This window comes from Aotus nancymaae, unplaced genomic scaffold (assembly GCF_030222135.1).
Source record: "Aotus nancymaae isolate 86718 unplaced genomic scaffold, 86718_ANA_hifiasm-v0.15.2.pri h1tg000029l, whole genome shotgun sequence".
Lineage (NCBI taxonomy): Eukaryota > Metazoa > Chordata > Mammalia > Primates > Aotidae > Aotus > Aotus nancymaae.
The window spans coordinates 52,517,999-52,540,969 of NW_026988442.1; the positions used below are offsets into that span (position 1 = coordinate 52,517,999).

Below are 22,971 nucleotides of genomic sequence, written 5' to 3' on the forward strand. Positions count from 1 at the left end.
TCTGGATTCAACCAACTACAGGTGGAAAATATTTGAGAAAAAAAAATTTTTTAACCTACATTCTCCTGTATACTTAAATCATCTCTAGATTACTTATAATACCTACTACAATGTAAATGCTATGTAAATAGTTGCTATACTGTATTTTTTAGAGAATAATGACAAAAAAGTCTACATATTCAGTATAGACAAAAAAAATTTTTCTCAAATAGTTTCCATCTGCAATTGGTTGAATCCAGATTCAGAACCCATGGATGAGAAGGGCTGACTGTATTATATGTTATGTACACATATATACACATTATATATATGAGAATTTTTTTTTTGAGACCAGGTCTTGCTCAGTCACCAGGCTAGAGTGCAATGGCGCAATCTCGGCTCACTGCAACCTCTGTCTCCCAGGTCCAAGCGATTCCCCTGCCCCAGCCTTCTGAGTAGCTGGGACTATAGGCGCACACCACCACACCCGGCTAGTTTTTTGCATTTTAGTAGAGACAGGGTTTCACCATGTTGGCCAGGATGGTCTCTAGCTCCTGTCCTCATGATCCACCTGCCTTGGCCTCTCTTTCTCTCTGAATTTTTCGTTAGGTTTTCCTGGGTTTTCTAATTAGGTAAACATAATATGCGAGCAACAGTGCCCCTCTTTCCTGTAGTTACCTCTCTCGTTTTCATTTCATGCCTCACTACATATGCTAGAATTTCCAGAATTTCCATGACAAATACCAGAAGCAGCAGTAGCCACCATCCTAGACTTGCTCTGGACCTCAACAGGACAGTCCTGCATTGTTAAATATTTTGTTGACTCTTGGTATAAGATATCGCATTCTATAACTAGCTTATTTAGAACTTTTAATCAGGAATGAGTACTGGGTTTTCTAAAACTTGTTTCCAGCATCTGTTGAAATTGCCATATAGTTTTTTTTCCCCATTAGGCCTGTTTCTATGTGGTATATATTAGTAGATACTGTATTAAACCATTTTTACATTCTTGTTATAAAATCTGGATGCTCAGAGTGGATTAGTATTTTACTATTCTACTGAATTGTATTTCTTAGAATTTTACTTGGGAATGTGTTCATCTCTCTTCATAGAGTTAATTTTTATGCTATATTATCTTTTTTTTTCCTGATCATGTTAGCCTCATAAAATGACTGGATAGCTTTCCATCTTTTCTGTGTTCTGAAATTCTGGTTCAGCCTGGGGCATTACCTTTCCTTGAAAGTTTGGGGGAACTACCTACAAAATGTTAGAACACTTTTAAGAGAGCATTTTTTCTTTTTAAAAAGTTTTTAATTATTCCTTGTTTATAATTGACTCATAATCATTGTACCAATTTATCAGGTGCAGTGTGATGTTTCAATGCATGCATGCATTGTATAAATGATCCTATCAGGATAATTACCATATTCTTCACTTTAAACATTGATCATTTCTTTGTAAAGATAACATTCAAAACCTTCTCTTCTATCTTGAATTATACACTACATTGTTCTTTGCAGAGATCATACTCTAATGATAAAGGAGTTTGGTGCAGCAGTGAAGGGCCCAAGCTCTGGAATCAGATTGCCTGGGTTTGGATTCCAATTTGGCCATTTACTATGCCTTTGAAAGTTTACTTAACTTTTTTTAAGCCTCAATTTCTTATCTGCAAGCTCTGATACTGTTGCACTACCTCATAAGGTCAATGTAAGGATTATATAAGATAATTTATTTAAAACTTTAAATACAGTACAGATAGTAAAAAAAAAAAAAATAGCCATTATTAATTTTCCATTTCCTTCAGAGTTATTGGTACATTTTGGTGTTTCCAATTTTCCTTATGACAATTATGTTAATTAGTATTTTTCAAGAAAGTTGTCTATTTAATTTAGATTTTCAAATGTATTGAAGTTGTTTATGATATTTTTTAAATCTCCATTATCTTTGCTTGCATTTTTATTTTGCAGTATTTAGATTTTTACAAAAACAGATGCATGTTATTGGTTTTGTCCACTCTCTTCTCCACCCTCTACCTCTATTGCTTGACCTGTGTTATGAATACTATTTCTACATTTTTCTATCCCTTTTTTGAGGTGGTTCTGTTTTTGTTCATTTTCCAATCTCCTATACTGAATTCAGTTCATAATTCCTTTAAAAAAAAGAGAGAGAATACATTTAATAATACACATTTGCCTCCACATAAAGTTTTACCCATACCTCTTTTTTTGACATTTCTCATTTTATTCTTTCCTATCATTATTTTAGTTCAGTTTTGGTTTACTATTTGCTGAGTAGCATTTTGTTTTATCCGTATCTCCTGGCATAAACTTACTTTTCTTATTTTTCTAAGTGTGATATGTTTCAAATATACAGAAAAGTATAGGGATAGTATACTTGGAATAAATTTTCATATCTAATGTTATTGATTGTGATCAGAAAATGAAATCTAGATACTTTTGTTTTAATATATGGAGATTTTTATAGTGGACTAGTATAGGATCAGAGCTTTAAGGTATATTCTGTTATGTGGTACACAGTTGTCACAAAAAGTATATAAAAATCTAATAAGTTGAATTAATCATTATGATTTTGCTTACTTGAACTGTAGTCAAGTGTTAAATATTACTGGAGGTGTTTTGTCTTATTTATAACAGTTTATCTGTTTTATCAAGATTGCCACTATTCTTTTTTTTTGTAAAGTTAATTGCCCTTTATCCATGCTTTGAAAGTTTATTAAGATTTTCTGTCCAGGTGGGTATGGCTCACGCCTGTATTCCCAGCATTTTGGGAGGCTGAAGAGGGCAGATCACCTGAGGTCAGGAGTTTGAGGCCAGCCTGACCAATATGAAACTGCATCTCTACTAAAAATATAAAAATTAGCCGGACATGGTGGTGCACACCTGTAATCCCAGCTACTCGGGACGCTGAGACAGGAGAATTGCTTGAACCCGGGAGGCGGATGTTGCAGTGAGCCGAGATCGCGCCATTGCACTCCAGCCTGGGTAACAAGAGCGAAACTCCATCTCAAAAAAGAAAGAAGAAAGAAAGAAAGGAAGAAAGAAAGAAGAAAGGAAGGAAGGAAGAAAGAAATAAATAAATACAAAAATTAGCTGGGTGTTGTGGTGTGTGCCTGTAATCCCACCTACTCAGGAGGCTGAGGCAGACGAATCGCTTGAACCAGGAGTCGGAGGTTGCAGTGAGCCGAGATCACGCCACTGCACTCCAGCCTGGCGACAGAGTGAGAGTTTGTCTCAAAAAAAAAAGGAAATGTCATGGTCAAATCCTTCATGGAATTTTTTATAGGTGGACAAATTCAATCTAGAATCTAAATTTTTCTTGCTAGGATCTTCAGACCATTGTTACATAATTGCTTGTATATATTTGCCTCTTTGTTTAGTTTTTCGATGAAGAGTCCCGCTACCACTGTGCCCTAATACTCAACCTCCAAAAATCACCTTTTACTGGGACATGGAATTTTACATCCTGCAGTGAACGCCACTTTGTGTCTCTCTGTCAGAAATATTCAGGTACCAATTGTTATCTAGATAGCTGTTGTACTTTATGCTATTAGATATATATATAGCCACTTTCTATAGGGAGGGAGGGGAAAATGGGTTGAAAAATTACCTATTGGGTACAGTGCTTACCACCTGGGTCCAATACACCACATAACAATTCTATACATGTACCACTGTATCTAAAATGAAAGCTGGAAAAAAAATTAATATTATAAATGAATACATATTCATTTATAATCAAATGCCTTAAAATTTCATCATGGCTAAATCCTTATTGGCTTAGTGAGTCAGATTATATCAAATGGAATGTGATTTTTTCAAAAGATCATTGCCATAATTAATTAATTGTATCTGTTGGAATTTGTTAATAGCAGTTATTCCATTATAGTAATTGAATTTTGTTCTTTTTTCTACTCTGGCATTTTTTAGATTTTACTTTTTATTATGGGAAAAGGAGAAGAAAAAACTTCATATTTTTAATTGAGTGAAGTATTGAGCATTAAGTCTAGTAATAGTATTCACTGTTAAGTTTAGCATTAAAAAATGAACAAATGGGGATTTGAAACATTATAAACAGATCAGGTTATATGCATTTCCATAATCCAAATAAAAGTAGAATGCATACTTAAAAGTAGGAACCATCCATATTTAGAAAAAGATTGTTTAAAAGGTATTACATTATTTTTCATTCATCACAATGTGTTCTTAACAAATGATTAAGAAAAAATTTTGTCATGTAATGAGAACTGTATGTGCTTTGGCAGAATTTTTTTTGCTAAATTAATCTTTACCCATTTTTCCAATTTTTTTACTAACTGCTTTGTTAGCAAAGTACTATAAAGCAATAATTCAATTACATCCTCTTGTGGGTGGTTTCTTACATTTCTTCATGCTAGCTCTCCCAGGTGAAAACTTTGTAAGGGGATACTTAATATAGTTATTTCCTTGTTGAAGTAGTTCAAACAAAGAGGTATTCAGCACCAACATGACATGATAATGCAGGTTACACTTATTTGCAGGTTTTCTCTTTCCTAAATTAGACGAAACAGAATTTTGTTCTGATTTTAGAAAACAAACATTGCAGCTCATACATTTTACTTAAGATATACAGTAAGATAAACCTAATTTTATCACCCAAAATCTAAAATAAACAAACAGGTAAAGAATATCTAAAGTAGATTGGTATGGGGAGAAATTTGAAAAAAAAGAAGTCCCATAACTTGCAGGCTGTGGGGAAGGGCTTCTTGTTGTTGTTGTTTTCTTTTACATACAGAAGTTAAAGGCAGACCGACCTTGCAGAATGCTTCAGAAACTGTAAAGTATCTAAATAATCTGTACAAAATAATCCCGAAGACTCTGACTTGGCACAATGCTCAAAGGGAGTGTCTGAAAAATAACATGCAGCTGGTGAGCATCACGGACCCTTATCAGCAGGCATTCCTCAGTGTGCAGGCGCTTCTTCAAAACTCTTCCTTATGGATCGGACTCTCCAGTCAAGACGTAAGTTTTCAGTCCCAACTGGCAGGACTGGGTGATGGAAAGTGACATTTTTTATTACGCGTAGCATCTCTCATATCAGACTAAAACAAACAGGGAGTTTTTATTTTGTTTTGAGACAAGGTATCACTCTGTCACCCAGGCTGGAGTACAGTGGTGCGATCACACTTCACTGCAGCCTTGACTTCCCGGGCTCAAGTGATCCTCTCACCTCAGCCTCCTGAGTAGCTGGGACTACAGGTACACATCACCATACCTGGCTAATTTTCATATTTTTGGTTTTGCCATATTGTCCAAGCTGGTCTCAAACTCCTGGATTCAAGCAGTCGCCCACCTTGGCCTCTCAAAGTGCTGGGATTCTGGAGTTTGTGACCAGCCTGGCCAACATGGTGAAACCCTGTCTCTACTAAAAATACAAAAATTAGCCAGTTGTCACGTTGGGCGTCTGTAATCCCAGCTACTCGGGAGGCTGAGGCATAAGAATCGCTTGAACCTGGGAGGCAGAGGTTGCAGTGAGCCGAGACCATGCCATTGTACTCCAGCCTGGATGACAGAGTGAGATTCCATCTCAAAATAAATAATAAATTAATAAATAAATTAAATAAACCCAGATCAAGCCGGAAGTTCAGGAAGCTGCTTACCCAGCCCTCATAGTCTCAACTGTTTCATAGCATTGCATTTACTTGCTCTATCTTCAGTGTTAGAAATCCCGTGAAACGCATTGTTGTGTCTGTCGTGAGGAAGCAGGAAGTGATTACATTTCCTAGTTTCAGTCACCCTAAATCTTTTGAGACAAAAACAACATTGCAATGTAGAAAATTTGTCAAGAATAGTAAATTAAAAGAACAAAATTAAAGTCACCTGTAATCCCAGTACCTAAAAATAAACATGATTCAATATTTTGATATGGATCTTTCAAGTTATTTTTCTATGTGTACCTTTTTATTTTTTAGACAACTGGGGTCAGACTATTTTGTAACTCCCTGCCCCCCACCACTTAATGATTTGGGTCTTATTTCTTATCCTATTTTCAACCTTTACCTATGATTCTCTTTTCTTTTTTACACTTAATTTTAACATATTCTGGGTAGCTGTTGAACTATATATCCTAATAGCTGCCTTAGTTTTTGAACCATGACAAAATGTTAATAAATACTTTATATTGAAAGCAACAAGAAGATATTGAAAGCTTTTAAACAGAGTAGTAACAATATAAGACTTTACTTAAGTAGAAGACACTGTGTGGAAGTTTGGGGAGGACACGAGCCACTGGAGAGAGGAAGAGCAATTATTTGTCTATAAATTCATGCCAGAAATGATGTTGGCCTTTACAGTGTCTCAGGTGCAGCGGCTCTGGGTTATGTAAAGTGCAGTGTGGCCATGCAGTGGGTCACTCAAGTGAAGAAGTAAAATTACATAGAATTAGAGGACGTCAAGAAGGCTTGGAAACCTGAACACAGGCATCCCAAGTCAATGGTAGGGCCAGGAGGACAGAGCAAGACTTGGGACATCTTAGTGAATGCCAGGGAGGAGCAAGGCAGCCAAGTCCACAGTGAATGTCATGGGGAGTTTGCAGTGATACAAAGGGAATAATCCTCAAAGGAAATGACCAAAGGACATAAAAACATCCACTACTCCTTTCTTATAGCCCTGTGGTATCTGAGAATAGAATATCAAATAGCCTTTCCCTGTGGGTGCTGAAAGAATATTATTCCCTTGGAAAAGCCATATTTATATATTTATTTATTTAAGATTCAGGGGGTATATGTGCAAGTTTGTTTCAATATATATGCTGTGGGATGCTGAGGCTTGGGCTTCAATTGAACCTTCATCCAAATAGCGAACATGGTACCCAATAGGTAGTTTTTCAACCCTTGTTCCACTCCATCCCTCCCCACTTTTAGAGTCCCCAGACACTATCATTCCCATCTTTATGTCCATGTATACCCAATATTTAGCTCCCACTTATATAAGTAAGAACATGTGGTATTTGGTTTTCTGTTCCTGCATTGATTCACTTAGGATAATGTCCTCCAGCTATATTTATGTTGCTGTAAAGGACATGATTTTGTTCTTTTTTATGACTGCACAGTATGCCATCGTGTATATGAGCTGCTACATTTTCTTGATCCAATCCACTGTTGATAGGCATCTAGGTTGATTCCATGTCTTTGCTGTTGTGAATAGTGCTACAATAAACATACGAGTGAAGGTGTCTTTTGGTAGAATGATTTATTTTCCTTTGGGTATATACCCAGTAATGGGATTGCTGGGTTGAATGGTAATTCTATTTTTGTTCTTTGAGAAATCTCCAAACTACTTTCCACAGGGGCTGAACTAATTTATAATCCCACCAACAACGTGCAAGCATTCCCTGGTAAAGCCAGGCTTAAATTAAGATCAAGAGTTTAATGAAAAGATATTTATAGTCTTAATATTTTGTATTCAATAAAGGATAGAAGGTGTGGGATGATTTATTTAGATGGAATGGAAATTCCAAAGGATCAGGGACAGAGGTTAGGTGGGAAGTACAGCAAAGGGGAAGAAATACTGGGCAGGATGGATGAGTGCAGGCAAAGTCACACTGCCAAAGGGCCACTCTGGAGGCCACAATGGCTTAGGCATTAACTGGGTTAGGATTAGGGGCTAGGATTACAGCTGGCTCTGGTCATGAACATTTCAGAATGAAGCAGCTAGTGGTGTTGAGGCTTGACTCTGTTGTTGTTTATGGTTCACTAAGGAGACTGTGTGGCTTCATTCAATATTTCAGATAAACTAGTGATGTAGACTGCCTTGGGCCTCAGGAAAGCTTAGTTCAGTGGATCTATTAGGCCAGCACCAGACCCACCAGTGAATATGTAAGGCCCGGTGCTCTGGCAGCACTATGGGGAAGCTCAGAGAGGCCTGTACTCCACAATCCTGTACCATCCTGTACCTAGAGATGGATTGTGGGGTACAGGCCTCTCTGAGCTTCCCCCTGGTGCTGCCGGGACCTTCCCAGGGTATAAAGGCAGACGGTCAGAGACTTCTAGCACACAGTAGAATCTAGTGAATGAAGAAGCTTCTCTCCCCAGTGACAAGTATGAAAACTGGTGTGAGATCCACAGCACATGAGGAGTTAAGAGGAAGGGAACCACCAGCTCTCTGTGTGCCAGCTAGCCCCTAGATTGCAGGCTTTACACATGTTATCCCATTAATTCCAGCCCCATGAAATTAAGTGTCACACTCTTTTCATTGATGGGGGTTGGAAATTTGGTGAGGTGGGCACATGAAAGCTAGCAAGTGACTGAATCGGAATTCAAAATCAGGTAGGCTTAGCTCCGTAGCCCATATTCTTTCTGCTGCGCCAGGTTGTCACTGATCTAATCAGTGCCTATAGTGATCTTCCATTTTAGCGTTCTGATTTCCAACAACAAATGGTTCCAATTATGTGTGAGGCAGCACAGCATAATGGTTAGGACATAGACTCTAGGGATTGACAGCCTGGCTGAGAAGCCCAGCACTGCGGTTTGTATTCTGTGGGACTTTGCACAAGTTGCATACCTTTAGTTTCCTCAACTTTAAAATGGAGATAATAATAGTACCTCTCTTATAAGGTTGTTACAAGGATTAGTAAACCAATATTTATAAAGCACAATGCTTGTTACATAGTAAGTGCTATGTAAATGTGTATTAAATATGAAAGAAAATGAAAAATCATTAGATTGACCATGAGAGTCAAAATAATACAAAGGGATAACATAAATATTGCCACTTTAAATGTATTTCTGCTCCTTACAGGATGAACTCAACTTTGGTTGGTCAGATGGGAAACGTCTTCATTTTAGTCGCTGGGCGGAAACTAATGGGCAACTTGAAGACTGTGTAATATTAGACACTGATGGATTCTGGAAAACAGTTGATTGTGATGACAATCAACCAGGTGCTATTTGCTACTATTCAGCAAGTATGTGAATTTCAGATATTTTAATTCTTAAATTATTAACAGCCTTATAAGTGGTAGAATTTCTAGGGAGTGGTTTTGTAAAATCTGGTTTTGGAATTGTGAAGAAATTATAATTATGTCTTTTTATAGCAACACTTGTGAAAATTTGTATTCAAGGAGAATTACATATTAACTATATTATTATTAATGAGTTATTTTATGCATGTTTTATTTTTATGTCAGTTGACAATGGGGATTAACACTTTAAAGTCCCATTATTACTTTACCTCTTTCTGCATATATTTATACTTATAGAAAGCTTACATTTGTGAGAGTTCTTTTGTGATTCATAATATTACCAACTAACATGACTTTTATGAATCACTCTTAAGATTCCGTTGGTTGTAAGTAACAGCAACCACCTCAAGCTAGCTTAAGACAAGGGGAAATTTAGGATCCCCAAAACAGGGATAGAGCTGAACCTATAACTGGAGATGAGTTGACAATTTCTATATTTCACTTTGTAAATTAGAGAAAATCTCATAAACTCAGCCTGAGTCAGATATGTAATCTCTAGCCCAGTTAAGAGGAAAGTGTTTTCACAACTGTCAAGGTCACATTTGTTGGTTTCTGGTAGAAAGAAGACACTACTTCATGGACAAAGGGATTATCGTGATCCGGGAGAGATACTGAGTGATCTCTACTACATATTAAACCAGTTTAATTTATTTGAGTGGAATATGTCTATATTTGCATCTTTGTGAATGTATGGCCTTTGCATAAAATGAAAGAAGATTATAATCAGATATTATAGATATCAGATTTTAAATAGTATTTCTGTTTGATTTGGTTAAAGCAATAACTTATTTAGAACCTCAAGTGTTTCATTTAAATAAATGTTCCTATAAAATTAATAGTGTCAGTAGACAGAAACTGAAAATGAATTCCCAAAGTTATAGTTAGGTGACTTTTAATAATAAATATGTTTGTACAGTATCTCTGGGGTGTCCCTTGTACTTGACATTTGGTAATGCAGGAAGAGAGAAACTGCATTTAACCTAATAGCACCTCATTTTTCACATTCTTCCATGCCACAGCAGGGGTAAGAAAATTGTGTCAAGTAATTTCCTTCCTATAGAAAGCTGGCTTTTTGTATGCTATGTCTGAGTATAAACAGAGAACAGGCTTCACCAGGATATTACTTCTTGGCTTCCTGAGTATTTCCTACAAATCAAGCCTAATGACTGTGAACAGGATTTAACATATTTATCTCAAATTAGAATTCTTGCCATTAACTCTGTTTCTAGATGAGACTGAAAAAGAGGTCAAACCAGTTGACAGTGTTAAATGTCCATCTCCTGTTCTAAATACTCCATGGATACCATTTCAGAACTGTTGTTACAATTTCATGATAACAAAAAATAGACATATGGCAACAACACAGGATGAAGTTCAGTCTAAATGCCAGAAATTGAGTAAGTATTTTATTAGTCTGTTCTCACACTGCTATAAGGACATACCTGAGACTGAATTTATAAGGAAAAAGAGGTTTAATGGACTCACAGTTCTACATTGCTGAGAAGGCCTCACAATCATGGCAGAAGGCAAAGGAGAAGCAAAGGCATGTTTACATGGCAGCAGGCAAGAGAGCATGTGCAGGGGAACTGCCCTTTTTAAAACCATCAGATCTCATGAGACTTACTACCATGAGAACAGCATAGGAAAAACCCGGCCCCATGATTCAATTACCTCCCACCAGGTCCCTCCCATGACATGTGATGATTATGGGAGCGCTACATTTCAACAGGAGATTTGGATGGAGACACAGCCAAACCATATCAAGTATATTATACTGTCCTTACTTACTGTATTTTGCTAACTAACAAAATATTTCCTGTGTTGTAAATATTTCTAATTAGCACTAGTAACTAGAAGTCAAGAATATTCATCTCCTAATATCTACATTATCAGTGACAAAGTGTTAAAATTTGTGTTTAGTTAAAATGGAGAGTATAGGCATAACTCCTTTCTTTACTCATCCATTCAAGAACTAGTCTATGTTTGTATGGAAGGTGGGTTCTCCTTTAAAAGGAAAAGAAATAGGTTAGGCACAGTGGCTCATGCCTGTAATCTTAGTTTTTTGAAAGGCTGAAGTGGGAGGATTGCTTGATGCCAGGCATTCAGGACCAGCCTGGGAACATAGTAAGACCTTCTCTCTACAAAAATTAAAAGCATGGTGGCACATGCCTATAGTTCTAGCTACTTGGGAGGCTAAGGAGGGAGGATCGTTGAGCCCAAGAGGTTGAAGCTGCAGTGAGCTGTAATTGCACCACCTGCACTCCAGCCGGGATGGCAGAAGGAGACCCTATCTCCAAAAAAGGAAGAGGGAAAGAAATGACACACAAGAGAGCAGAGTACTGGACATTAAATCAAGCTAGGCTGTGGGGAAGTGAAAATCAGTTAGTTGGAGCTGTCAAAAGCTTAGATATGCCGCAAAGCAGCAGCTGTGATTAAAGAAGTGCACATTTCACACTTTCAGCTCTCAAGAGTCTTCAGATAATTCCTATGAGAGCCACTAAAGATTTGTGACTTCTGAATGATGGAGCTGTTGGAACCAATGGAACTATGAACTTTGTGGAAGTTCCTATAGAAAATATCAAACCATTATTCCCCAAAGTGTGCTCTGTATAATACTAGCCTTGAGAGATGTTCTACAAAAAATCCTTAGAAGAAGGATGAAAAATTAACCAATGAAAAAGGAAAAGGTCGAGAAACACTAGACACCGTAGCCTCCTGGTGGACGTTAACAAATCTACATTAACATATACTTTAAGAAATACTGGCGTAAACAAACTAGTTTAACTTTGTTTAAACCAATGTTTGCAAACTTATCCCTGTAGATCTTTTCTGGAACTTCCTTGTTAATTTGTGAGGAACACCCTTTGGAAAATATTAAGCATTTTTAACCCTCATAGTGATAACTAAGGAAAAGGAAGATCTGTCTTACAGCCCAGCAGTCCCCAACCTTTTTGGTACTGACTTATACCAACTGAAAATTACCTTTAAATAGGGGGAAGTGAAGTGAATCAATGTTTTATATTCTCTACTCAACTACTAGTTTTCTATTATACCATAAGACCAAATTTAACATCAAAACATTTGAAAACTCCTTAACCTATTCATTTTAGTAAAATGGGATACTTTTAATTTATATATCTTTCTAATTTTCCAATATTGTTTAGGTTTTGAAGTATTATATGAAACTGAGAACTAAAATGTTTTAAATCTATCAAATAAAATAAAATGTTCTGGATAAGTGATTATTAAAATGATTATTTTTTATTTAACAGATCCAAAAGCACATATTCTGAGTATTCGAGAAGAAAAGGAGAATAACTTTGTTCTTGAGCAACTTCTATACTTCAATTACATGGCTTCTTGGGTCATATTAGGAATCACTTATGAAAGTAAGTTGTAAATACGTCAATTTTCTATTTGTTTTTGGACTTCATTATAACCTATTTATCAAGCTATAGTTCTTCAAAGTACATGTCTATCAATACATGAAGTATAATTATGTACTTAACTTACATAAATACCAAGGCAATTTTTGTGTCTCTGCTCTGCCATTAACATACCTTTATCATTGAATTTAAAGTTAAATGGTAGAAAATAATTTTCTGAATTAGTTTGTTCTCACACTGCTATAAAGAACTACCTGAAACTGGGTAATTTATGAAGAGGATTAATTGAGTCACAGTTCCACAGGCTGTACAGAAAGCATGGCTGGGAAGCTTCAGGCAACTTACAATCATGTCAAAGGCAAATGAGAAACAAGCATGTTTTACTATGGTGGAGCAGGAGAGAGTGAAGGGGGAGGGGCTACCCACTTTTGAACAACCAGATCTCATAAGAACTCACTATCATGAGAAGTTCACCTCCATGATCCAATCACCTCCCACCAGGCCCCTCCTCCAACACTGAAGATCATTAATTCAACATGAGATTTGGGTGGGGACACAGAGCCAAACCATATCCATTTTCTTTTTTCACTCTTTCATCTAGCAACTCAAGACTAACTAGAAATGATCACCATCTCATGTAAATCTTCAGTACTGATTTTATGTTTCCACTAACTGTGAGATGAACGAGAACAGAATCACTCTTTTATTAATGTTGCACCTTGGCTTTATAACCCTGACTCGGGTTATATTGGTTTACATGTAATAAGCATTAGAAAAATGAGACACATGGCCAGTCACAGTGGCTCATGCCTATAATCCCAGCACTTTGACTTAATTTACATCCATAAGTCACTGTTTTGGGTTACTTTGATATAGAATATTTAATTGTTTATTTGGCACCTACACAAAGAATTTTGCTTTTTAAAACATTTTTGACTTTTCAATAGCAGAGCCATGAATAGAAATTACTGTAAGTCACTTTTTTGTTACGTTGATATACTTAATAGAATATTTAATTGTTTATTTGGCACCTACGCAATGAATTTTGCTTTTTAAAACATTTTTGACTTTTCAATAGCAGAGCCATGACTAGAAATTACTATGAGAAACCACAGTATGTCAACTGAGATATATTAAGCCAAGTGAAAATGTGACTTTTTCACATCATTTTGGTCAGAAAATTGCTAAGTTTGAAGTTTGGGAGAGGGGAAGAGGAACTGAGAGACATGAGATGATATAAAGCAGCAAACAAGAGCCACATCATGTGTGCAGTGCTTCTAATGTGCCATTGCTGCAGGCAGATGTTTAGGGGTCCTGCCTTGGGAGATTGTAATCAGTGAAAAGTAGAAATAACCAGGACAACATTGGGTATGTGCAGGTAGTGATGGCATCACTCTTTATACCAATTTATAATTTTAATAGACCTAGCACCTTTTTTTAAAGCTTTATTGCAACCATCACTACCCCAAAAAGAAACACAATACATATTAGCATTCCCTCCCCTTCTCCCAATCCTCAGCAACCGCTGATCTACTTTCTGTCTCTACAGATTGCCTGAATATGAAATTTTTGACATTTTATGTAAAAGAAAGCATACAGTGTGTGATTTTTGTATGTGACTGGCTTTTCCCATTAGCATAAAGATTTTAAAGTTTTATCCATGTTGTAACATGTATCAGTACATTATTCCTTTTTATGACTAAGACTCTGTTCTATAGATATAATACATTTTGTTTATCCTGTATCCATTGATGGACATTTAGGTAAAACAACCTAAATTTTAAACCATTTTTAGTTATTATGTATAATCCTTCTCTGAACATTCACTACAAGTTTTTGTGTGAACATATGCTTCTATTTATCTTGGGTAAAACCCTAGGAATGGAATTGCTGCATCTTTTGTTTAATCCTTTGAAGAACTACCAGGTCATTTTCCAAAGCAGCTATACCAGTTTCCATTCCCAGTGAATAAGAGTACCGACTTCTCCAAATCTATGCCAATATTTGTGTGTTTTTCATTATAGCCATCCAAGTGAGTATGAAATGATATCTCACTGGGATTTCGTTTCCCTAATGGCTTATGATGTTAACCGTCTTTTCATGTGCTTATTGGATATTTGTATATCACCTTTAGAGAAATACCTATTCAGATCTTTCCCTTATTTTTAAAATTGAGTCTTTTTATTGTTGAGGTGTAAGAATTCTTCATATATTCTAGATATAAGTCCCTTGTCTGATAAATAATTTGCAAATAATTTTTCCCATGACTTTACTTACAGCACAAAAGCGTTTTCGTTTTGTCATCTGTGCATATGTCAGAAGGCTTTGCTTATTCCAAGGTTCTGAAGACTTACTACTGTTTTCTTTTTCTTTCTTTCTTTTTTTTTTTTTTTTTTTTTTGAGACAGAGTTTTGCTCTTGTCACCCAGGCTGGAGTGTTGCAGTGGCATGACCTCAACACACTGTAACCTCCACCTCCTAGGTTCAAGCAGTTCTCCAGCCTCAGCCTCCCAAGTAGGTGGGATTGCAGGCACCGCCATTATGCTCGGCTAATTTTTGTATTTTTAGTAGAAACGGGGTTTCACCATGTTGGCCAGGCTGCTCTCAAACTCCTGACCTCAGGTGATCCATCCACCTCAGCCTCCCAAAGTGCTTCGATTACAGGTGTGAGCCCCCATGCCCAGCCTCCTATGTTTTCTTCTAAGGGTTTTATAGTTGTAGCTCTTACATTTATGTTTGTGATCTACTTTGAGTTAATTTTTGTGTGTGGTGAAAGGAAGGGGTCCAACTTCATTTTTTTTTTTTTTGCATGCAGATATCCAGTTTAGAAGACTATTCTTTCCACACTAAATTATTTTGGCATCCTTCTTAAAAATCAGTTGACCATAAGTATGCACAATTGTGTAGAGTTTATGTCCAGAGAATAGATTTCTGTGGCTAATTTTATAACTTATCAATCATGTTTTAAATAGATAAAATAGTTATGTTAATTTCCACTGCAACTAAATATATAAGAGAAAATAATATTTTTGTATTTAAATAGGTTTTTGGGGAACAGGTGGAGGTTAGTTACATAGATAAGTTCTTTAGTGTTGATTTCTGAGATTTTGGTGCACCCATTACCTGAGTAGTGTACACTGTACCCAGTGTATAGTCTTTTATCCCTCACCTACTCCCACCCTTCCCCCTGAGTCCCCAGAGTTCATTGTATCATTCTTATGCCTTTATGCCTTTGCATCTCATAGCTTAGCTCCCACTTGGTGAGAACACACAATGTTTGGTTTTCCATTCCTGAGTTACTTCACTTAGAATAATGGTCTCCATTTCCAGACAGGTTGCTGTGAATGCTATTATTTCATTCCTTTTTATGGCTGAGTAGTATTCCATGGTACATGCATACCACATTTTCTTTATCTACTTGTTGATTGGTCGAAATTTGGGCTGGTTGCATATTTTTGCTCTTGTGGATTGTGCTGCTATAAACATGCATGTGCAAGTGTCTTTTTCAGACAATGACCTCTAGAAAAGAATAACAAAAATAACAAAAGATGATGGAATTATAGGTCAATATTTATAGTTTGTATTAATATTCAAATTAAAAATAAGCATAATTTACTATTATAATCAGAAAATATCTTAAAGGGTTATACATAATCATACAACCTTTTAGAAGGTTGTGGAAGGCCGGGCACGGTGGCTCACGCCTGTAATCCCAGCACTTTGGGAGGCCGAGGCGGGTGGATCACGAGGTCAAGAGATCGAGACCATCCTGGTCAACATGGTGAAACCCCGTCTCTACTAAAAATACAAAAAATTAGCTGGGCATGGTGGCGCGTACCTGTAATCCCAGCTACTCAGGAGGCTGAGGCAGGAGAATTGCCTGAACGCAGGAGGCGGAGGTTGCGGTGAGCCGAGATCGCGCCATTGCACTCCAGCCTGGGTAACAAGAGCGAAACTCCGTCTCAAAAAAAAAAAAAGAAGGTTGGGAAAAGATGAAATCTTAACTGCATAACTGTAATTCAAGTCTTGATTTAATCTCTAAGCATAGGAAAAAATGTTTCTTCTCTAGATAATTCTCTTATGTGGTTTGATAAGACCGCACTGTCATATACACACTGGAGAGCAGGAAGACCAACTATAAAAAATGACAAGTTTTTGGCTGGCTTAAGTACTGATGGCTTCTGGGATATTCAAACCTTTAATGTTATTGAAGAAACACTTTATTTTCACCAGCACAGCATTCTTGCTTGTAAAATTGAAATGGGTAAGTATAATAATATAGGGTTTTCTCTCACTCCAGGGAAAGAATATAAGGCTATTAGTTCCACTAGTGGGAATCATACAATCGAATGCTTCCTCTGTATACAGTCCTGTGCAAGGTGCTATAGAGGTTACTGAGGAAGGAAAAGACATGGGTCCTGCTGTCAAGGTTTTGACTCTAGGAGTAAAATGTACTTGGGGAAGCAGTATTAAATTCCTTAGCATTGCTTTATGTAAATTAGTCTTAGATTATTTGATACAGACCTAAATTGTGGAGAAGTCAAAACTGATACATTGGAAAAGGAAAATAAAAAAAGAAAGCCTTCAAGAAGAGGTGAAACTTGGTTGGGCTTTGAAACATGGATAGAGTTTATATAAATAAGAAAGTATTTGGGGGAAGAGTTTTGACATTCCAGGCAAAGTGAATGTCTCTCAATCTTGCCTCATCTTTAAATAAATCTGATTTTAAATACATGTTAGTTTTAATTTTTTCACAGCTTAAAAGCTGTTAATTATTACCACTGTGCCCTAAAACTGTCATTACTCCCACTGTACCCTAAACTGTCTGCTTACAGGGAGCCTGTAACAGTGGTGTGCTGGCTAATCAGCTTGCTTCATAGTGCCATGGTCAATTCTGAAGACCATGTCCACCAGCAGCCTCCAGGGATTCCTTTTTATATCCTACTTGGAGTACATGTAAACTTTTGAGACGTTTTAGAAACTAGTCTCTAGCCCCAATTTCTAGGCCTTCTCCTGGTTCCCTGTTTTTTCCCATTCTTGCTCAGCAAAGCATCTTGTTCTCAGTCAAGCTGGTCTCTTCTTTGTCCCAGGCAAGTTGTATGCCCATCCTCATATTTGCACCTTTATGTTTTCCTCCTGCCAAGAAATTTTTCAACATCTTTCTTTCTTTCTTTCTACATCTTTAATAAACTTTTCATTTGAGGATAGCTTTACATTTACAGAAAAGTTGCAAAGATAGTACAGAGCGTTCTCATCTATCCCACAATCAATTTCCCCTATTGTTGACATATTACTTTAGTATGGTACATTTGTCACACTAATAAACCAATATTGATACAATATTATTATTATTAACTAAAGTCCACACATTATTCAAATTTCCATAGTTTTTATTTAACATGCTTTTTCTTTCCAGGATCCCATCCAGGACCCCACCTTATCTTCAGTCATCCCTCCTCCTTAGGCTCCTCTTCGCTGGGTGGTTTCTCAGACTTTTCTTATTTTTGATGGCCTTGACAGTTTTGAGGAACACAGGTCATGTATTTGATAGAATGTCCCTCAGTTTGGGTTGGCTGATGATTTTCTCATGATTAAACTGTGGTTATAAGTTTTGGGGGGAAGACCAAAGATGTGAAGCAGCATTCTCATCACTTCACATGGGCAGTACGCACTATTCATATGACTTATCACTGTTGACTTTAACCTTGGTCACCTGGCCCAAGGTGGTGTTTGTTAGGTTCTCTGCTATAAAGTTACCCCTTTTCCTCCTTTCCATACTGTCCTCTTTCTAAGGAAGTCACTATGTTGAGTTCACACTTACAGGGTAGAAAGTTATCCTCCACCTTCCTGTGAGGGGAGTATCTGTATGAATTACTTGAAATTCTTCTGCACAAGATACTTGTCTGCTTTCTCCAATTTTTCTTTTTTTTTTTTTTGAGATGGAGTCTCACTCTGTTGCCCAGGCTGATGTGCAGTGGTGCCATCTCAGCTCACTGCAACCTCTGCCTCCCGGATCCCAGCTATTCTCCTTCCTCAGCCTCCCAAGTAGCTGGGATTACAAGTGCCCACCACCACACCTGGCTAATTTTTTGTATTTTTAATAGAGACAGGGTTTCACCATGTTGGCCAGGCTGGTCTGAAATTCCTGACCTCAGATGATCCCCCCACCTCAGCCTCCCTAAATGCTGGGATTACAGGCGTGAGCCACCTGGCCCCAGTTTTTAAATTTATTCAGTCATTTATTTATACCCTCATCATTGTGGTTTTATTGTTATTTGTTTATTTGTTTGTTTGTAGCACTTGCATACTTTTTCCTTCTTTTTATTTTTAATTTCCTCCAATCCTCTAAATCTAGTATAGGTTCATGGTTATTTATTTTATACTTTGGATTATCATCTAACATACTGCATTCTGTAATATTTTGCTCAAGTCTTTCCAGCTTTGACCATTGGGAGCTCTTTCACTTGGCTCCCATGTCCTTTAAAATATCATCATCATTGTGGCTTTGTTGTTTGTGTTTGTTTTAAACACTTCCTTACTTTCTTGTTACCTTATTTCTTTTTAGTCTTAATTTCACCTAACCCTTGAGATCTGGTTTGTCAAGCAGTCTTTCTGACTCCTCTCATTCAAATGAGTCTCTACTCAATTTCACATACCCTACTGGTTAACAGTTTTTCTATCATTTCAGCCATTGTTGTTACTGTACCCAACTAATACATGAGCTCCTTAAATAAAAAACTATGTTTATGCCTTTTTAAAATAGACCAATCAGAGATCTTTAAGAGCCTAAGATATGTGTCATTGCAATAAGAAAAATAAAATATACATTTGACCTCCCTTATTAATAAGAAACCCAGTTTTATTTCACTATTGAAATGATTGCATGTTGTCTTATCCAAAAGGTGTATTTGAAATAATTTAAATTTTAATCACCAGTGCTTTTAATTATTATAGTTGACTACAAAGAAGAATATAATACTACACTGCCACAGTTTATGCTATATGAAGATGGTATTTATAGTGTTATTCAAAAAAAGGTAACATGGTATGAAGCGTTAAACATGTGTTCTCAAAGTGGAGGCCATTTGGCAAGTGTTCACGACCAAAATGGCCAGCTCTTTCTGGAAGATATTGTAAAACGTGATGGATTTCCACTATGGCTTGGGCTCTCCAGTCATGATGTAAGTCTTGCTTCATTTTCCAGAAACTTTTCAAATCTGTTATTTTGAGGGTTAGAAACTTGAGCATAAAGTATTAATACAAAGTACAACATTAGATTAAGCACTGGAACTCCATTTGCATAGCATAGTACTTTCTTACCTTTTACAACACAGAACAAATAGAAAAATTTTACTGTAGAATGCACTAGGGCAAATGATCAGGCCATGCCAAGGGCCCAGTGGATGAATATCTCAACAACACCTCTATAGCCTATTTGGAACAGACAAATTGGAAAGCTGGTGAAAATGAAATCACATAGAATCAGAAAACCCTGGGATCTTCCATTTATGTGCTGGGTGATCATGAGCAAGTTATTTAATCTTTGCAACCTTATTTCCTCATGTAGAAAATCAGGGTAATAATAATTTCATTGAGATTTTAACACAAAAGTTTTTACAAGGTGCCATCTAAACTTCTCCACGTGGTTAGGATTAATAAATGTATACTTTCTTCCCACTTTTCCTCTAGAAAATTATACTACTTAAGATAAATTATGCTAGCAAACACATATGTGCCACTATTTGAATCATATTACTTATTTATGTACTTATAATGAGGTCTTGTATACAAAAAATTGTTATCTATTGAGACTAGAGTTGTAGTTCTAATTTAAATAATCTTTAGAACAAAGTGGGGAAAAATTTTTTAAAAAGAATGGCAAGATTAGGGCCGGGCATGGTGGCTCACGCCTGTAATCCCAGCACTTTGGGAGGCCATGGTGGGTGGATCACAAGGTCGAGAGATCGAGACCATTCTGGCCAACATGGTGAAATCCCGTCTCTACTAAAAATACAAAAATTAGCTGGGCATGGTGGCATGCGCCTGTAGTCCTAGCTACTCGGGAGGCTGAGGCAGGAGAATCGCTTGAGCCCAGGAGGTGGAGGATGCAGTGAGCCAGGATCGCACCACTGCACTCCAGCATGGCAACAGAGTGAGACTCTGTCTCAGAAAAAAAAAAAAAGAATAACAAGATTATAAATTCAAGGAAAAATAAAAAACAGTCTTCCCATTTTGAGTTTCTTGGGAAGTGTTTATCTTTTCTAGACTCCTGCTGCTTAGTGGCCTCTGTAATGTGAAAAATGTAGCCAGAGACAAAGCACAAAACTATAAAACATAGAAAACAGTATTCAGAACAATATGAAGGTTGGAATTGTAAATCTGTAATTGTGACAAATAGAAGCCATTTGCATGTTGTTTAATTTCAAGTGTTATGTAAACTCATCCTTAAAAATAAATCTAAAGATAAGGTATAATAACTCTGTCTCTAAGTTTAAAGTCTTCCATAAACTGTGTCAGAGCAAATGTTCCAAATCAGTGCATTAGAATTAAAGCTCTGATTTTAAAGTAGGTTCAGACCTATAATACTATAAGCAAAGAAGTAATATTCCATTATAATATTTCTTAAAGTATATATGTTGTTCTTTCTATTCTTTTTGAAGTCATACATCTGGGTTAGGGTTATCTCTATTCTTCTTAAAACAGGGAAGTGAATCAAGTTTTGAATGGTCTGATGGTAGTACATTTGACTACATCCCATGGAAAGGCCAAAAATCTCCTGGAAATTGTCTTCTCTTGGATCCAAAAGGAACTTGGAAACATGAAAAATGCAACTCTGTTAAGGATGGTGCCATTTGTTATAAACCTACAAAACGTAAGACTTGAATTTGAATAACAGTACGTTTACTAAAATGTGACATAATTTATGCACATAATTAAATTCTCACTGGAATTTTTTATTTAAAGATTTATTCACAAATTCAATGAAAATAATAATTTTGAGACTGGGTGCAGTGGCTCACACCTGTAATCCCAGCACTTTGGGAGGCCGAGGCAGGTGGATCACAAGGTCAGGAGTTCAAGACCAGCCTGGCCATCATGGAGAAACCCCGTCTCTATTAAAAACATAAAAATTAGTCGGGTGTAGTAGTGGATGCCTATAATCCCAGCTATTCAGGAGGCTGAGGCAGGAGAATCACTTGAATCCGGGAGGCAGAGGCTATGGTGAGCCAATATCGTGCCGTTGCACTCCAGCCTGGACAACAAAAGCAAGACTCCATCTCAGAAAAAAAACAAAACAGAAAATAATTTTGATACGTTGTAAATGGAAACAAATACAATATAACCACTCAGGGAATTTGTTCCCAAAGACTTTCATTTGTTCTATCACCAGGTAACTTCTACCCTAGAATTTGTGAATTCTAATTATTTCACTTAGCAATGTTTTTCAAAGGCTGAGATGCTTCTTTCAAAAAAAGGGTCCCACAGGGTATAAAGTTGGGAAATACCTCATGAGATTTACCATATTAAAGTTTCTAAGAGTTTTGTTTCTTTTCTCCCCTCCTCTCCTCTCTTCTCCTCTTCTTTCCTTTTCTTTTCTTTTTTTGACAGAGTTTTTTGCTCTGTTGCCCAGGCTGAAGAGCAGTGGCATAAACATGGCTCACTGCAGCCTCGACTTCCTGGGCTCAAGCAGTTCTCCCACCTGAGCCTCCCAAGTATCTGGGACCACAGGCATGTGCCACCACACCCAGCTAATTTTTAAAATATTTTGTAGAGACAGGGTCTCACCATGTTTTTCGAGCTGGTCTTGAACTCCTGGGCGCAAGCAATCCTCCTGTCTCAGCCTCCCAAAGTGCCGGGATTGTAGGTGTGAACTACCATGCCCGGCCAAAGGTTCTAAGAGACTTTCTATAAAAATGAAGTCTGTTTAACTTTGTGTAACCCAGCATTTTCCAAACTTATATGATCCTTAAAATTTAAGGGAAGAGCCCCTTCCATTAGAGGCTGGACTTAGGGTCACCCCAGTGGATAAAGCATGAACCTTGAAGAAGACCACAAAAAAACAAACTACCGGAGGTGGCAGAGGCCAGCAGGACAAGCAGGGAGGTAGTGGCATTGCTTTCTGATGCCTCTGGTTCTCAGTGCTGGCCATGTTTTCTGCTGTGAAGAATCTTGAACAGCAGATCCAACATTTGTTTGAACAGATTCAGCAGAAGAAAATGTGAAAACTTTAGAGAAGCAGGTTAATAAAAGAAAGGAGAACAATATAAAGAATGAGGAGTCAAGGTACAATCAAGAACTGACTTCTCAGTTGTTAGACACAGAAAACAAATGTAACTTTTTAGAAAAACAATTGGAATACATAAGAAATAAGGCATGCAGAAGTGGAAATATCTGTCTTAGAGAAACAGACTTTACAGGTTGGAGAATAAGGTGACCAGACATAAGTTATGTGTTCTCCCAGGTTTAATAGTGGCTCCTCCCCAAAGATTCTTGTCCAGTTGGAACCTAAGAATGTGACTTTATTGATAAATAGAGTCTTTGCAAATCTAGGTAGTTGAGTTGAAGACATATTATGGTGGGCCCTAAAT

At 37.0% G+C, this 22,971-nt stretch overlaps 1 protein-coding gene across 2 annotated transcripts in view; it reads left to right on the forward strand.

Moving 5' to 3' along the window:
* Window positions 1-22,971, forward strand: part of LY75 (lymphocyte antigen 75) — a 138,501-nt gene that overhangs the window by 64,323 nt on the left and 51,207 nt on the right. For both annotated transcript variants that reach the window (XM_012454844.2, XM_012454847.2), the window contains exons 24-31: window positions 3,377-3,506; window positions 4,771-4,997; window positions 8,775-8,940; window positions 10,227-10,394; window positions 12,270-12,386; window positions 16,452-16,646; window positions 19,337-19,563; window positions 21,086-21,254. In XM_012454844.2, the coding sequence (XP_012310267.1) occupies window positions 3,377-3,506; window positions 4,771-4,997; window positions 8,775-8,940; window positions 10,227-10,394; window positions 12,270-12,386; window positions 16,452-16,646; window positions 19,337-19,563; window positions 21,086-21,254 (1,399 nt within the window). The remainder of the gene's footprint in view (window positions 1-3,376; window positions 3,507-4,770; window positions 4,998-8,774; window positions 8,941-10,226; window positions 10,395-12,269; window positions 12,387-16,451; window positions 16,647-19,336; window positions 19,564-21,085; window positions 21,255-22,971) is intronic.